Here is a 13,163-nt window from a genome sequence, read left to right as displayed (position 1 = left end):
GGACTTAAATGGTTAATACGGACACCTGACCTCATTACTACGGACAGTTTCCTTTGTCCCTGGGGAAAAAACCCCGTACATTTTCTCTAAATTCAACCCTCTTAATACGGACATGGCAATTCTTTTGGAAAAGCAGAAACTTAAGTAATCAAGATAACCATGAAATGAAAATGAATGACAACAGACCAACCCAAAGAAACAAACTGGAACAACCAAACCAAAACGATTTGAATGCAGCTTACCGAATCAGAGGTAGCCCGGCCAGGCTCACTCTGAGAGCCAGTGAGAAATATTGGCTTTTAGCGTATTATTTATTCAAATAATAATTTTTTTCAGGTAATTAGATTTTTTTGCTATATAAATAAGTTAACTGTACGTCTTGACCAGCGTTTTGATGATATTCGTATCGTACCTTAACAGCAGATGTAGTTTTCGAGTAGTATGTAAGTAGTTATTGAGCAGTTATCCTCGCAAACAGGTGTGTGATGGCGGGGGAGGGGGGAGAGGGGAGGGTGGAGACGGCTAACTAGTTTTTTGTAGGTGTAGCTATAATCGATTTCTTGACAAATTAATCATGTTCAGGATTTTTATTCACCTCGAATTCAATTGCTTATACAGTATTTACTTTCCTACTTATTAAAATTAATTTTGACTGATTGTTCAACTTAATTCGAGTAAGTCTGACGGTGCGGTTTAGTTGGGCATATTTCATCGGCTTTTGGCTGAGCTTGTTAAACTGAAAAAAAAAAAAGACAAATTAGTTCCACAGCATTACACCTTTTGCCTTTCAACACAGTACCAGGAAATAAATTTTATTGCATCAAAACTTTAGGCAAGAAAACTATTGAATGTGTATTTTTTTTTCTCCGAAAAAATAGCGTTTAAAATTTCATGAGGTCAATATAGAGTTCTACAAAGAAAAGAACTTTAAAAATGCCAGTAAAGTCCGATTTGCTGAAAATACCAACTCACATGTAATTTATTCTTTTTTAAAAAAAGTTTTAAGCTAATAAACTAACATTTGCTGCATCTTAATCTTTCTTAACACTAATATATTATCGCTAATAACAGAGGTAATTCATATTAGACAATAACCTATATTGTTGCATTTTCGACGCCGGTTGTAGAGTTTTGGCTCAAAATGGTGTCGAGCATTTGTAAACAATTTATCCGTTTTCTATGTTGGCCTACTTCCTGACTGTGTGCAACATTTTCTTGTGTTACTGCTGTTGTTTTTAATTGCACACAATGACTAAATAACATAGAGGGAAGGCCTTTACGTCAGTCTGAAGAAGTTTTAAATGCTATGGTATGTCGCGCACGGAAAAGGCCAAAGCATACATGAAACGTAAGAAAACTATAAGGCTTTATAACTAGGCATGTTCTAAGACCCGGAAACTGAACACCCTGGCGCATTCTGGAACACCAGGAACACCCCGAGAACTGACCTGGAATTACTGATAAGATAAAATGAAAAATAACAATAGAAATCGTAACCCTGTTCTGTAAAATATTGATTATGCTTATGTTTGTTTTTATTCATTTTACATATTTCTAGTCGGTTCCGGCCGGGGTGTCCTGTGTCAGTTCCGGGTTTTAGCACATGCGTTTCAACTATCCACTATGGTTTTGTTAATGGAAAGCTATACATACCCAGAGCTATTTGATAAACGTAGTTTTCAGTGGCGCCAGGGCCTGTGCACCATCCACTTGAATTTGAGCATGGAGTGGAGAGGTCCTGAGCGGCTGCTACGCAATAGTTCGATACGCCGTACTTGCCATATTGCATCGGGTTGCCGGGATTACTTACACACAAACCTGTATGTTGAAATTTTCACAAAGTAACGAATTTGTATAGGTAATAGCATGATTTGTAGTGATATTTGGAATAAATACCACGAGTGATATTTCGAAATTGTTATAAGGCGAGTGAAATTTGAGACAATTTTGAAATATTACGAGTGGTATTTATGCCAAGTATCACGTACAAACCATGTTGTTATATTCCTAGACTTTCACTCAACTAAACAGGGACTGCTATTGGTTGATTCTTGGTCACGTGGCCTTGACTAAAATCAAATGTATCCCGATCGTGATACATTAAACAATGTATCCCGCTCGGGATACATTGCAGCACGTGATCAAAGCATGGTGGAAAGTGGTGTGACAGAAGGCGGGAAAAACACCGCCAGGTCCAGCCAGTTTTCTTTTTCGTGAATGAACACAACAACACAAAAACGAAGCCTCAAGCTAAAAAGCAACGATTTCTAAAGTTATCCCAGAAGAAAAACAGCAGCTAGTGGAGGAAAAAGATGCAGATAATATGAGGAAAGTACTTTTGTTTGTAAATCATTCATTCAGTGGTTTTGAGAATTAAATTTGTGTTGTTATAAGTACCGAGTCGACTGTTTTGGTTCGCTCCGGTTATTACTTTTGTTGCTGTTGAAGTAAAAGTCTAGAAATATAACAAAACACTTAATGTCAGGTCCCTCGGGAAACCGGTTAGTTTTGTTTTCCCTCGAGTCCTGATGTTTCCCGAGACTTCGTCTCGGGAAACATCAGGACTCTTGGGAAAACAAAACTAACTGTTTCCCTCGGGATCTGACATTAAGTGTATACTATTATTTGTTTATACTACTACCCGCTAAAGGTTTGTAATTTTCACATGTAGGTATTTTAAATTAAGCTGAAATACCACTGCCCTAAGCCAATCAAATTGCAGAAATTTCTCATGTAGTAGTATAAGGGTTATTACCTAGCCTGTATAGCAGGCGCTGGAACATAAAACATGGGAAAAGTAAAGGAGGAGTATTTATTGCGCGGGACACTCATCCACTCTTTTTACACCTGCCACTGACTCAGTGAATGTTACACCTAAAAATATAACACGTACCCTGTGAAGATTTTTGTCTTCATTTTCGTTCAGGGAGGTCGATTTTTTTTATAGAGGCCTAGCGGCAGAGGGAGCGTGAAGGTGAACTTGTGCACGCACCAAAAACATTTGTTGGGCAAGGTTTGTCTTGGAAGCCGACTTATAGGGCTATTTGTTTCAAATTTAATTTACTTTGTCATCGATCTTCTATCTGGTTCATATAATTGCATTCAAGCTATTTCAGTATTTTATTCTTATCCGACATCACCCAACGGTTTCTAGCTGTGGTCTTGCTGCTCGGCTTTTCGGTATTTTGGTTTTTGTTGCTAATGCCAACTCAGTTTTTTTTTTATAAGAAAGAAGCTAAGTTGAAAACTTTCAAACACTCATTTTCTAAAACTGGAGAAAAAGTATGGAACCTAATTCCAGATCATTTTACGTTTCTGGGAAACTGCCCACCTACCCCTCCCCTAAGCCAGCATTTTGCCCTACGTGAGAAGTAAGTGTTAATGTTGGCTTTGGGGAGGGGTAGGTAAGCAGTTTCCCGGAAACGTAAAATGATCCCTAATGTCTTCTGACTGGAGAGATAAGATGCCGAATCCATTTTTAAGAGAAAACCTCGTGTATTTCTGTACTCGTTTGGGTAGGGATGACAATGTTGAAGTTGCGACACTCTAATTCCAAAAAGACAAAACTTATAAACTCTTCAAAATTTATGTAACTTATTTAAAAAAATTCCCTTTTCTTAGCGAATAATTCTACACCGAGTTGGGCACTTTCCACTCCAAGATGGCTTCTCTACATAAAATTATTATAATTATTGTATAGTTTTTTCTTTCTTTTTCTCTTTGCCTCTCGCCTCGGTTAGCTTATTATAAGCTAACTGTGGGCTGCGTGAAATATTTCCTTTTTCCTTTTCCACCTACTTGTATTCCTTGTCGCTTTTTACCTGGTAGGGGAGTACTCGAGCAATATTTGGGTATAAGTTAGCCGCTGAGGGTTTCAAACCCTACCCTGTATAGGACAAAAAATATACTAAAATACATATCCTGTTTAGGACAACACCCCTAATTTTATTTCCGGCTCTTTTTAGGACAAAGGACATAATGCACTCTGCCTAGTCTTAAAGTCATATTTTGGCAATTGCAATAGAGCAAATTCAAGTTATAGTCATTGCTTTTGTATACTTGGAGTACAAACAAATTCATTCAGCAAATCAAAATCAATCGTGCAGGCAACACCCTGTTTATAATTAGGACAGGCTCGTGCGAAATTATATATCCTCTTTAAAGGGCAGCAACAGACAAAAACCAAACCCAGTCCAGGGACACATCCCCGTATAGGCCATATAAGGGAGTATCCCCCACGGGGCTTTTGACTTACCAATTTCCCTTACTCCAAAATATTCCCATCTGTTTGACCTCGCCAGATGGGCGCACTTGCACAGGAACTTTTCAAAATCAGCAGCAAAATCATTACTCCACTGAACAAGACTGCCTCCAAAGTTTGGCCTTCCAGGGTCGGCTTCGTTGTAGAAAACTTTTTGGAGGGCAAAGCTGTTTGTATTTTCTTTGTAGCAACCAACTGGGGAGATATCTACTTCACATACCTCTTCCTGGTTTTGATTCAGGTCTGCCTCTGGTTCTTATGGCGAAAGTCAGAGAATTGATAAGATAGTCGTAACGATAAAGCAAAGAAATTGAGTATGGATACTGAGATAGATAAATGGATGGATGGACTGATTGATAAAAACATGTTTTTTACTAGTAGTAGTAGTAGTAGTAGTAGTAGCAGTAGCAGTAGCAGTAGCAGTAGCAGTAGCAGTAGCAGTAGCAGTAGCAGTAGCAGTAGCAGTAGCAGTAGCAGTAGCAGTAGCAGTAGCAGTAGCAGCAGTAGTAGTAGTAGTAGTAGTAGTAGTAGTAGTAGTAGTAGTAGTAGTAGTAGTAGTAGTAGTAGTAGTAGTAGTAGTAGTAGTAGTAGCAGCAGCAGCAGCAGTAGCAGTAGCAGTGGTGGTGGTTGTGGTGGTGGAAATCAAATATGATTTAAGGTTTAAAATCGAATATTTCTTACTCAATCTGTAGACAAAATTTGCGAAATTCATGCCAGAGCAGAACTTTCTGTATTGGTTGCAGGGTGCGTAACATTTGTCGATGCAATTTGAGCTACCACCATCTCGGAAGTACGTCAAATGCCCTTGTTGGCTGCTCCAACACTCTCCTGTAAGATAAACACATTTTACAGCTGTTTTAACTTACAAGTAGCCTCATAAATCTTTTCTAAGACTATAAAACTGACGCAAAAGAAGGAGAAATAATATTTACGAATGCCACCGATCTCTTCGGCGTAGTAAATCACCAAAAAGTAACATCAATACCCAGATTTTTGTGCTGTTCTTTGAACTCACAGGTGGGCCTAACAACGGATTTTCAAGTTTTGGCTGGAATCAGTTGGAAAAAGGGACCTTAAAACTGGTAAATTTGTTGAGCTTCAGATGCAGATATTCAAATTCCAGAGACGTACTTGCAAGCTCTCTTTCCTTTTCTCGCCCCGCCGCCAGAGTACCCCAGAGAGCTTGCTCGAAGATCATGTGCGTCACGGTGACAGTGACAATGAAAATGAAAATGGAAATGAAAATGAAGTGAATGATTTGTCAAAAACTAAAGAAGATACAGCTCCTCAAACTTGCGAAATTTTACGGACTTTTGTATGGTGGTCGGCAAGTTTGTGGGAGCAGTATATCTATCCTCATTGCCATTGGCATTGGTATGTTGGAGGGCAAGTTTCTGGTAGCAGTATATCTGCGCTTGTTGGCCAATGGTAAATCAAATTACCGTAAAATTGCATGCCGAAAAAAGTGGCGTTGTCAGCTTTAGCTGCAGCAGCGCATCTACAGGCAAACTGGGGAACATACACATCCCAGTTTCTCCAGTCGATCATCTTTCCGCTCCAGTTCTGAATCGAAGCGTCACGATCGTTGAAGAGGTAGTCTCCCAGTGGTCTTTCGTTGCTTTTGTGGTAATCTGCGTAGCAGCCAACCTTTTCAAAAGAGATTCCAGGGCAACTAGTATCCACTGCAAACAAAGCGAAACATCAGTCATGAAATAATAATAAATAACAATAATTCTGATGACGATTTGCGCACAGGCTGTCGAAACATACACTGTCACCAACCATGGGTACGTTTTACATCCACACTCTTTCGGTCACCTCGGTCGATTATATTCGGCCTATGTAATGTGTAGCATGATAAGATCATGGGAAGGTGCCCACCTACCCATTAGCTATAGACTGCGAGCAGTCTCTTATTCAAGTTCTTTTCAGTGAAAAAGTAGGGAGCGGAGAAGCTGGGAGCCGCGATAAACGAGGGTGTAAGTCCGTGCGATACCGGAGCTCCCTTCCCAATGTAACCGCTTTGCTTTCGGTTAAGCTTGGATGGGAATTAGAAAGATTTTAATAGTAAAGGCGGATAGCAAGCAGTCTATATATGACTCTCCCCTAACCCATCATTTTGCCTCCTGTAAGAGGTTTTTAATTATCAGACCTGAGAGTACCCCGAACATACAAACATACGGAACTGAAAAGTAAAACATACCAATTTGGAAGACCATATTGGAAAAATGCTTTCCGACACAGTAACGAGAATTTGCCGTGCATGGTTGATAGTCGTCTTCAATGCAGCCATCGTAATCCAGTCCGTATAGTGTATAATCATGTTGTCCACTGTGTCCTGCCCAGCACTCACCTGTCGTAGGATCAATTACGCTAGTCATAGACTGCAAAACAGTCCGTATTTTTGCGTATTCAAGTACGCGCGAACAGTCAAACAAAAGGTCTGGAATGAGGCTGAAAACAGAGAGCGAGACTGGGGAGAGACGCCAAAAATACGGACTGTCGGTTTTTTTTCTCTCGTCTCGCCAAACACGCCCTAGGGGCCTGTGAGGGTCGCGCTTCGCGCGCGTGAGACTCTTACCGATTTATTTACTGATTTTGAGGAAAAAACGACTGTTTTGCAGTCTACGCTAGTCATGAATACTGGTCACACATACGTATGTGACCCACTTTTTACATAGCTGGAATCTTTTCCAAAGCGTTCTTACTGGCTATGCTCGGGTCAGATGACTTCTAATAATAAAAGTGTTTTCCGCCAATAAAGTTTCTGAGCGAGCCCATTTCAAAATCAGCTGTGGACGTCAGAGGGTAACAGCGCGAATGTTGACCGCTCACTGAGATTTTCCATTTATAAATTTGTACACGTGGGCGATATATCCAATTAAAACTACTTGTTCCTTCCGAAAACAAAATTTTCAAACTGTTTCTGTGTGACCTGTCATCAAATAGGTATTTGCATGTAAAATGAAATTTTTAATTAAGAAAGGGATAAATTTGTTCCTTTTTGGGGGAGGGCGTGGGTAACATTTCGTAACATTTCCTTTCTTACCAAAGAATTGCGCACCAATAAGGTCATACCCAGCCAATTTAGCCTTTTCAGCACAGCGGCAAATGAATCCCGGAAAATACTCATTCCAGTTGAACCAGTCAATCATTCTGCCGCCGAAGTTTCTGATGGAAGGATCTCGTTCGTTGTAAATGTAATTAGGAAGTACACGCCCAGGCTGGGAATTACAGAAAGAAAAAAAAAACATAGCATACGGTCAACTCACGTCATAGAGGAAACCAGGAGCCTATGATGGGCTCCTGAGGAAACTTGGTGTCTTCTGGCATGGGCGACGTGTTGGTGTCAGCAAAAGAGGGTGGGAAAAAAAAATTCTTTGTACTAAAAATTTTTTTTTTTCATTAAAAAGAAGCAGCTGCGTCGCATCAACGTTAGCGAAGTAGCACACGAGACCTTGGTCCACACCACGAATGAAATTACAAAACACCATACAGGAAGAGGCTGGCTCACCGCTATAAAATCTCACTATGGACACTAGCAAGCGTTGAAGGGAGTCCATTCAACTGCACATTTTTAAGCATTTATAGATGTGGTAGGTCGTACCAAGTACTATACTTGCAGGGGTGCTCCTGGGAATTCGTGGTGGGGGTGTGTTCCCCCCGGTTGTTCTAATCCTGACCCTATTTCAGGCCAAAACACGCTATTTTCTATACCCCTTTTTAGACCTTGGCTGGATCGACAACCTAAAAAAATTGTTGACATTCAATTCGAATGATACATGTTATTAACCATTTCTTTCTTATTCATTCGGAGTTAAAACTACTAATACGATCATTATTCATTCGAAATATTTCGCCGTTTCTAGCGGGCTTAAAGCCCCCAGCTAATTCTTTATAATCAACCGGCATTTACCATATTCGGAAGATGGAGCAATATACAATTAAATCGATGGTATATTGCCTAGGCAATATGTCATCGATCAACGTTGTTTCAAGGCACGGCCACATAGCTGTGGATACATATTTCTGTTAGTTTCTAGCCGCTATAATATTCCCTCCGAGATACTATTATTTATTTACTTGTTTTCATGCCAGTGGCCTGGTGCTGAAATACCGGACCAGTAATATTTACTATAGGATAACATACCTCCATATCCCTGAAGCATCCTTTTGTTTCCAGGTCAACGCTACAACTGCCTCGACAAAGATTAAGAGCTGAGGCGTAATAGTTTACCGTAAAACCTGGGAGAGAAAGTTTTATTCGTTATAAAAGTAAGAAGATATTCCGACCGGATAAGTTATGAATTATGCGAGAGAATTATTTACTTACTGTGCAGTGAGAGCCAGAATACTACAATCAACGAATTCATTTTCCTCTGTCCCGTTGCGGACTACCTAAGCAAAATAGAGGTTTGAGCTCAGACTTTCGAGATTGAAAAGCAACAAGTTTTAATGTAAAGGTTAGTAAAGGCAGTAGAGGCTCCCGTCAAAAAGGGGTACCTTTTCAGGCTTTAGGTATATCAAAAGGTAGGGATTTCACTAGTTAAGGTATATAAAATGACATGGAAATTTGTCATTGCAGTCTGTGAAAGGACCTAAGAGGGCTAACAGACACATTTAATGGCTGTGAAAAACTTTCTGGTCTAGCGATTTAAGGTGGCTGAACACAGTTTTGCGGGCAGTCAGCGGTAACTCGCGTGACGGCGCGTGTTTTACTAGACAAATGAACATGGCGGGAACAAAAGCAATGGTACACAGAAGACGATTTCTGAAAATCTACTCATCAAAATTTTGTGATATTTGGCGGAATTTTGACTTTTATCGTATTCTAAATAATGAGAACTTTAAAATGAAAGTTGAGCAGACGAATTTTGTGATACATTTAATAATTACAATACAATTATATTATTGATTATCTGAAAACCCGTCTGTTAAAACTTGGTCAAATAAGTTTCAAATGGTAATGATTAATTATATTAAGCTGTGCGCAAGTTTATAGGAAAATCTAATGAGCGAATTTTATGTAAACTGAGCAAAAGTGAAATTTTAAGGTTGTATTCAATCGTTCATGTTGCCATGGAAACTACGAAAACGTCACATTTTACCTCTCGATCAAAATCTTTCGTTAGTATATTTTTCACTTGCCAAGTTTCAGCTTGTGGGCTGCAACCTTTCTCTTGCCATGATTTGAAAAATGACATATACTCACAAACTGCCAAAACTGTGTCCAGCCACCTTAAGGTGGCTCGACTGGATTTTTTGGGGTTGATACCTCCCAACTTTGAGCATTAACTACGTCGGGATGAGTAAAGATATGGAAAAAAGGTTACCACAACTGTATTATATAAAGATGAAAATTTCTTATGATCTGGGTTTTATTGCAATCGGAGTCGCCATGGCAACGTAATGACGCCATTACGTTTTTCATTTATCTTTGTGTTTCTCTGTTCCAGGAGTTTTTTGAAGAAATCGCTTTAGGGAGTATGTACCTGTTATAATTGCCTCCATTATGGCATAGTTTGAACAAATTCTATGAGAGCGTTTTTGAAATATTTTGAAATGTAGTTTTAAGAATAATAAAAACAGTGAAATAGCATGCTAGCCACACAATTCGCTAATATTTTAAGAAAATGATAAGCTTTGGGAACGAGGCTTCATCTCATTGTAGTTTGATTTCATTGAAAACTGCATACGAAAAAAGAGGGGAATTGCTCTGGGCGATCGCGAGTAAGAAGAATTTTATTAACTTGCGTTTAGCTGCTTTTGATACAGTTTTTGGACGTAATTTGGTCCATGCCTAAAAATTTCGCCTTTTTCCAAAAACCGCTCGATAATTTTTTCTATAAATTCGACAATCCCGAGATCAATTGTCAAGAAATATTCCCTGCAAGTTTTAAGAACATTGAAAATAGGGAAGGCTTTTAAATAGGGCCTCAAATATAGCCATTTCCCCCCCCAGATTTTGTGTTTACAAGTGAGCGTCCTCATTATTCACAGGCATTGTTTTCAAGTTTCATATACACGTGCACATTTAGCAAAAAGATAGAATTTGCATCAAAAAGGACCCTCGGTTAAATCTCCGGGATATGCTAATTACCGGGTAAAGAGATTAATGACACATTATAACATCAGAGCAACTCTTTGTGAGAGTTTCTGTGATGTTATAACCCGAGTAAGATAATTAAGTATTTCATCCTACACGATGAGCCGTGACGTTCACCGTTTCGGCTCTCACTGCTATCTGTGACGACAAGCCAATTATTAGCTTATTCCGGATATTTCTTCGGAAAGTAATCAAGAGTTCTTTTTGATGCAAATTTATATCTTTTGCTAGTTGTGCACGTGCATATGAAACTTGAAAACAATGCCAGTGAATAATGAGGACGCTAACTTGTAAACACAAAATCTGGGGGAAAATTGGTTATATTTGAGGCCCCATTTAAAAGCCTTCCCTATTTTCAATGTTCTTGAAACTTGCAAGGAATATTTCTTGACAATTGATCTCGGGATTGTCGAATTTATAGAAAAATTTATCGAGCGGTTTTTAGAAAAAGGCGAAATTTTTAGGCATGGACCAAATTACGTCCAAAAACTGTATCAAAAGCAGCTGAATGCAAGTTAATAAAATTCTTCTTACTCGCGATCGCCCAGAACAATTCCCCTCTTTTTTTGTATACGGTTTTCGATGGGATCAAACCACTATGAGATGAAGCCTCGTTCCCAAAGCTTATCATTTTCTTAAAATATTCGCGAATTGTGTGGCTAGCATGCTATTTCACTGTTTTTATTATTCTTAAAACTACATTTTAAAATATTTCGAAAACGCTCTCATAGAATTTGTTCAAACTATGCCAAAATGGAGGCAATTATAACAGGTACATACTCCCTAAAGCGATTTCTTCAAAAAACTCCTGGAACAGAGAAACACAAAGATAAATGAAAAACGTAATGGCGTCATTACGTTGCCATGGCGACTCCGATTGCAATAAAACCCAGATCATAAGAAATTTTCATCTTTATGTAATACAGTTATGGTAACCTTTTTTCCATATCTTTACTCATCCCGACGTAGTTAATGCTCAAAGTTGGGAGGTATCAACCCCAAAAAATCCAGTCGAGCCACCTTAATCGTAAAAGACTGCATTTACAGCAGTTACTGAACTGAACTGAGCGTTCTAAGCTACAGTAGAAGCCCGGTAGTTCGAACTCTGAAGGGAAACGAAAAAGAGTTCGAGTTAGCTCGGGTTGGAGTTATCGGGGTCGATTGCTTTATTCACTTTTCCCAGTTAAAAACTGGTAGTTACTGATTTTTCAGCACTTTGTTTATGGCGCACTGCAAATTTAACTTAAATCATCAGAAACAGTAACATGAATAGGCCTTTTTTTATGATAAAACGTGATCTGTTCGTTTCACAAATTAAATCAAATTACTTTAGTGCTGACCAGTGTAAGTTTTAGTGTTTTCCCTTATACAACAAGAAGAGCTAATGGGATGACATTCAAGTGGAATTAAAAGAACCAGAATTCGAGTTAGCGAGGAATTCGAGTTATCCGAGTTCGATTTAACCGAGTAAAAAATGACTGGAAAGTGGGGTGAAATCCAAGGGAATTGAACTTAGTTCGAATTAGGGGGAGTTCTAGTTATCGGGCCTTTTACTGTAATATGTGTACGGAGTATCATTTGTCAATATAACTTAAAAATCTGGTACTCGAAAGGGGTACTTTTTCTGTCAAAAATGGCATAAAAGGATTAGCGGTTGCACCTCCGGGCGGAGCCTCCCCATATAACATTTCGTTGGGTACCCCCAAGTCATGTCCGCTGGATAGAGATTTAACCTGTGAATAGAACTATCCAACGCTTGAACAACTTGGGCCTGGACATGAATGGTTTAAGTATATTCAAAATGAAACAGAGATCCGACAGACTATGCAGTATGATGAAAATGGGCAATTGCCGTAATCAAAAGGAACATTCTTGTGGAAAAGCCTTTAAATGGTTTCCAAACCTGATTTCAGTATTAAATTTGAAAATCATGTTGTTAAAGAACATAAAAGAGGTCTAAGTTTCAACAAAGAGATTTAAGAGTAGGTTCAGTAAATAAGAAAAAAGCGTCTAAAAACGTACATCGTTAATGGGTCATATGAATTAGATCATGATCAGTTATTCGTGATGCACATGCTGTAAATGTGGGAAATACGATCGAGAAAGGCAGGTGAGTTACCTTAAAATTTCACCAAGGACAAGCGCTCGATGGGATATAGAGGGATTCTTCTGTGGAAGTGAAATTCAAGACAGAACTTTACCTTATATGAAATCTGTGGAAAGAAGGATGAAAAGGTTTAATTTCCTTAAAGAGATTTTTATCATCACATTTCCGAAATTTGATGTGGTTTTCAAAGGAATAATCTGAAAAAGCGCAGGGGATCATTTAACCAATTGAAAGCTTCGTTTTGTTTTATATATTATAAATGATGACTTAAATGCAAGTTAATATTTTTTTTGTTTAAATATAAGAAGAGCAATCGAGTCATAATTGCCAGTTTGAGCACCGTTTCCTGTTAGTTATCCTTATAAAATTGTTAAATATGATATCGACATTTGCTATTATATGTTTTCATTGTTACTTTTAAGCCCCCGAGTAACACGTTTTAATTGCTAAAATCATAACGTATTGCGAAGGTCGTTTTGTTGTATATTTGAGTTAAAATATAGTTATTATTGTCTTCACCCAATTCAGTTGCCCGAGAGAAATTTTTTTACCTTCAAAATCTGGACATCAACAGAGAAAACCATTCACTAACAGGTCTGGTTAACTATTAGGTTTTAATCACTACTGAATGAAAAAGCCTAGCAATAAAAACCGCATTAAGATACTCTTACAATTAGAGCTTTGTGAGA

At 38.6% G+C, this 13,163-nt stretch overlaps 1 protein-coding gene across 1 annotated transcript; it reads right to left on the bottom strand.

Moving 5' to 3' along the window:
- Positions 1 to 578: 578 nt before the first annotated feature.
- LOC140940785 (uncharacterized) lies at positions 579 to 12,542 on the bottom strand. Its single transcript, XM_073389748.1, has 10 exons — positions 12,487 to 12,542; positions 8,595 to 8,659; positions 8,412 to 8,506; positions 7,311 to 7,485; positions 6,465 to 6,614; positions 5,704 to 5,943; positions 4,943 to 5,089; positions 4,256 to 4,516; positions 1,654 to 1,818; positions 579 to 736 (listed from the first exon to the last, which is right to left on the bottom strand). Exons 2-10 carry the CDS (start codon positions 8,632 to 8,634, stop codon positions 732 to 734), a joined length of 1,278 nt encoding a protein of 425 aa, XP_073245849.1. The 5' UTR covers positions 8,635 to 8,659; positions 12,487 to 12,542; the 3' UTR covers positions 579 to 731.
- Between the last annotated feature and the right edge of the window lie 621 nt (positions 12,543 to 13,163).

Source organism: Porites lutea, chromosome 6 (assembly GCF_958299795.1).
Source record: "Porites lutea chromosome 6, jaPorLute2.1, whole genome shotgun sequence".
Taxonomy (NCBI): Eukaryota; Metazoa; Cnidaria; class Anthozoa; order Scleractinia; family Poritidae; genus Porites; species Porites lutea.
The sequence above is the reverse complement of the archived record's forward strand: the minus strand, read 5'-3'. Positions and strand labels throughout refer to the sequence as shown.